Genomic DNA, 3970 nt, shown 5'->3' on the forward strand with positions numbered 1-3970 from the left:
TTCTGCGCACGCGCAGTGGCTCCTCCTGACCCCAGCAATGCCATGCGCATGCGCAGGAGGGCTCCGGTAAACCGGTATACGTCTCCGGTATGCTAAAAACGTCTATTATTCGGGAGCCATTCGCTACTGTGGCTCTCATACCCCCATGTCTCTTGGAGACGTTGAAACCCTACATACCACGTTCGTGGTGACGTCACGGTGGTACCACTTCGCATTCAAATGAGCAAAACGATTTTAGCGGCAGCGGCTGGCCTCTGACATTTCTATCGGTTGTTTCTGTTTTGAGGTCTTGGAAGCTTTATACCGGACACTACAATTTCCGTGTCGAGCACGTCCCGGTCACTGCTGCATCGCCGGCAACGAAGAAGCTGACGACCTCGCGACCGCTGCACACCAACTACCTGCCAGCGATCTGCTCCTTGCGCTGGAGGACGTGCGTGGGGTCATCCATGACCATCTTCGAAAGCAGCACCCCTACCCACGCATCGCGGGAGGTGAGCGCATCGACAGTGTCACCGGCTGTCGCGCACTTACACGGTCACAACGTGCAATGATCCTCCGCGCGCGCATTGGCTGCGTGTGGCCCGAGGAACGACGGGTGCGCCACGGAATCGCGACGAGTGATGTGTGTGACGGATGCGGTGCAGTGGAAACACTAGAACACCTGCTCCTTCACTGTGCCGCGTTCGCCGATGCTCGTCGCGATAAGCTCGCGGCCTATAGGTTGCAGGGCATACTACCAGACTCCATCAAGACGCTATTGTGGCCGCAGGGCAGTGCGCGCACTCGTGAGCGAACTTTGGTGAGCCTCTGTGCATTCCTCGAACACACGGGCTTGACGTCCCGTCTGTTCTCCGTCAGGTAGTTACACGCAGTGACCGAACGCCCCGCGAGTTCTACCTTGAACGATTAATAACTGGACGCCCCACTCCAGTTGTAACCAACACAGTGCTGTGCACGTGTGTGATTCAATTCCTCTAAAATGAACTAATCACGCGCAAAACCTGGACACATTTCTTATTGTGTAAATAGTTTGTACATATTACTTCTCCCCCTATCCTCTATTCCTGTCCTCTCACCTCTTTCATTTCATTTCTCCATTCTGCCTGCTATCCTTCATTTCCGCTGCCCCAGCTCAGGTGCTTCAGTATCGATGGCAGATGCCGGGGCTAGCAAAAATCTTTTCCTTCCTTTTTACTATTACTTTTAATAAAACCACTACCACCACCACCACGTCTCGGAAGCGAAGCACTACTCGCACCCTGACGGCTGTCCACCGACACTTTGCATCGCAACAGACGACCACAATCACTTCCGCCGCATACGATTACTGTGTGCTATTGCATCCGGAGTTTAGAACTGGTGCCGCCGCGCTTGTTCTAAGCCCAGGATGAACTACAAGCCCTTTCCGTGGCCGTGCTTATCTCAGCAGTCCGTTTGGTTCAATAGAAACGGTAGTTAAGGCGGTGGTTCTGTTCCGTTGCGGTGAAGGCTTTCTCGTTTCTTATTACCTTAACGTCAATTTTCATCACTCTCTTTTCTTCGGATTGGCTGCTGCGACTTTCGATGGGTTGCGATTGTCACGACCTGAGGAGCCGTGCAGGTAGGCGTCGGGGAGTACCCAAGACTGGGAGCTTTTAATTATAGAGCCAGGGTCCAGGTCACAGAGCCAGTGCGCCTCGAGAGCCAACCACCGCTTCGTCGTCGTTTCGACAAAGCGAGGAGGCCGCGCGGCGCGTTAGACACGTGGTACTATGAGTAACTTAGTGTTGTGCCGTGTTTATGAGCCCTCCTTGGACGGGGAAACGAAGCATTTCACATTTAATCCGAAGCAGTGAGGTGACCATAAAGGAAGAAGAAAATTGACAACGCAGTCATCGAAATTCGGTTTGTGAGCAGCTGACAACTTTGTCAAGAAAGACGAAGTCTGAGTCTACACGTGGTACTAGTGCGCGCAAAGAACGTTCGATCATCGAAGGCATCCCGGACATCTGCAGTGACAGCGTACCATCTACTTTGAATAAGATGGATCCACGGGAGCATAGACCAATTGACGGCCTGGGCAAGAGGTCGTTGTACTCGACCACTTTCCATTCCTCGACGCCTCTCCACGACCCTTACCTGGAAAAGGGACTGTCTGATGCAGCACCGGCCACACCATCACCACCGCAAGACGCGCTGGTGATAGACCTTCCTAGTGCACCCTCCGAAGCAATGCCCCTGGACGAGACTGGGACTGACGCCTCTCCACCGGAATCCAGTGTTAGTGCACCCTCCGAAGCAATGCCCCTGGACGAGACTGGGACTGACGCCTCTCCACCGGAATCCAGTGTTAGTCCGCTGATACAGGACAATACTAGTGAGGACCACCATGTCAGTGAGGGCATTGCACAGCCGCTGGACTTTTCAGAAGAAATGTTCACGGATATCGCCGATGGCAACAAGCTCAGCCTGGACACTTCGCGCAAGAAGAAGCATCGAGACCCCAACGAGCCCCAAATTCCCGTCTCTGCGTATGGGATGTTCTTCCTCGACACCCGAGCGGTTATCAAGGACCAGAATCCCCACGCCAGCTTCAGCGAGGTCTCCAAGATAGCAGCGTCAATGTGGGAAGGTCTCGATGAGAGCCAAAAGAACGAGTACGCCAAGAAGACTGAAGCTGCCAAGTGCAAGTACCTCAAGGCTCGTTCTGCGTACAGGTGCAGCTTAACGTCCAAAAGTACTGACGACCAGCCCGGCATGACACAAGAGAGCGACTCTGCCAGCTCACCGACTGCGGCGACTCCGCCGCCTGAGGAACCCCTGTCGCCAATGCAGGGTGGCAATCCTCTCCTGAACTCTGCAATGGCAGAAGGTTCCCCACCGCACGGGTACATGACGCTGCCACCTCCGCAGGACAAGCCCAGCTCCCATCAGCAGCTGCCTTCCACACAGCTGGGTTCTCCCACATTATTCCGTCAGTCACACCACCATGCAGAAGTGCAGAAGCACTGTCGTGCCCAGCTCGTGGCCTCTGGCCCGGTTTTCGTTCCTGTCTGCAAGGCTGGCCTGATACCGAAACCGTCGGCATCCCTCTCCAGTCAAGCTCCAGGCAGTAGCGGAGACGCGATGAATCATCGAAGACCTCTGAGTGCAGCAGCCAGCCGCAAGCGGTGCACTCGTAACGGCTGCCCAAACCCACCCGTTGAGTCGCACGAGTGGGACGGTGAGTACTGTAGCAGCGAGTGTGTCGTCGCACACTGCAAGGACGTCTTCGCAGGCTGGGTAGCGCAGCGCAGAATTGGGAGAAAGAGCCCTGCCAAGTGAACCGTACAGCCGTGTTGTTCGGGTTGCTAGCTAGCGCTTGCCTGGAAAGGAGAGCGCTCTTCAACTGCCCGATGTGATTTTTTGTGGGAGGCGCTATCCCTTGCCGCTTCCAAGATATTTTCTTTGTTTTCATACTTTCTTCATACTTTCGTTCGCTTTCAGTGTATTTTGCTGTGCCTTGTTCTCTCTTTGTTTTTCCGGTCACGTTTTGGCTGTAGAATAGTTCATTGAGTACATTAAACGCTCAAAATTAACTGCACCTGACTTCGTCATTGTGCTTCCTGGTAAGTCCTGACAGGAAAGCTCCGAACGTATGGTACATGGGCGCGTTCCCGCCGCTAATTCAGTTACGCCAAGTTGAAGTGCCAATGTTTGGTGAATAGGATGTTAGATGTCTTGGCTGTGTGTATGACAGTGTTGACTATACAGTCAGTAGTCGAAGGCACATGCAAGTTTATAGGGCTAAGCAGTGCCCTCAAATAAGCACGGCTAAGTTCTCAATGGACCAAGGACTACAGTATACGTCGTGCGCACTACCAAATAGCTTGAGTGAAAAGTTCAATTCAGGCCATGGAGCTGCCGCGGTGGCTCAGTGGTTATAGTGCTCGGCTGCTAACCCGAAAGACGCGGGTTTGATTCCAGCCGCGGCGGTTGCATTTCGGTG

General features: G+C 53.8%; 1 protein-coding gene across 1 annotated transcript; it reads left to right on the forward strand.

Moving 5' to 3' along the window:
* The first annotated feature begins 2270 nt into the window (after positions 1-2270).
* LOC144097021 (TOX high mobility group box family member 4-like) lies at positions 2271-3603 on the forward strand. Its single transcript, XM_077629815.1, has one exon. The coding sequence runs from the start codon at positions 2284-2286 to the stop codon at positions 3304-3306; it is 1023 nt and encodes a 340-aa protein (XP_077485941.1). The 5' UTR covers positions 2271-2283; the 3' UTR covers positions 3307-3603.
* Positions 3604-3970: the final 367 nt, after the last annotated feature.

Source organism: Amblyomma americanum, chromosome 7 (genome assembly GCF_052857255.1).
Source record: "Amblyomma americanum isolate KBUSLIRL-KWMA chromosome 7, ASM5285725v1, whole genome shotgun sequence".
Taxonomy (NCBI): Eukaryota; Metazoa; Arthropoda; class Arachnida; order Ixodida; family Ixodidae; genus Amblyomma; species Amblyomma americanum.

Coding starts and splice junctions, on each gene's coding strand:
- LOC144097021 (XM_077629815.1), top strand. CDS start 2,284: ATGCCCCTGGACGAGACTGGGACTGACGCCTCTCCACCGGAATCCAGT.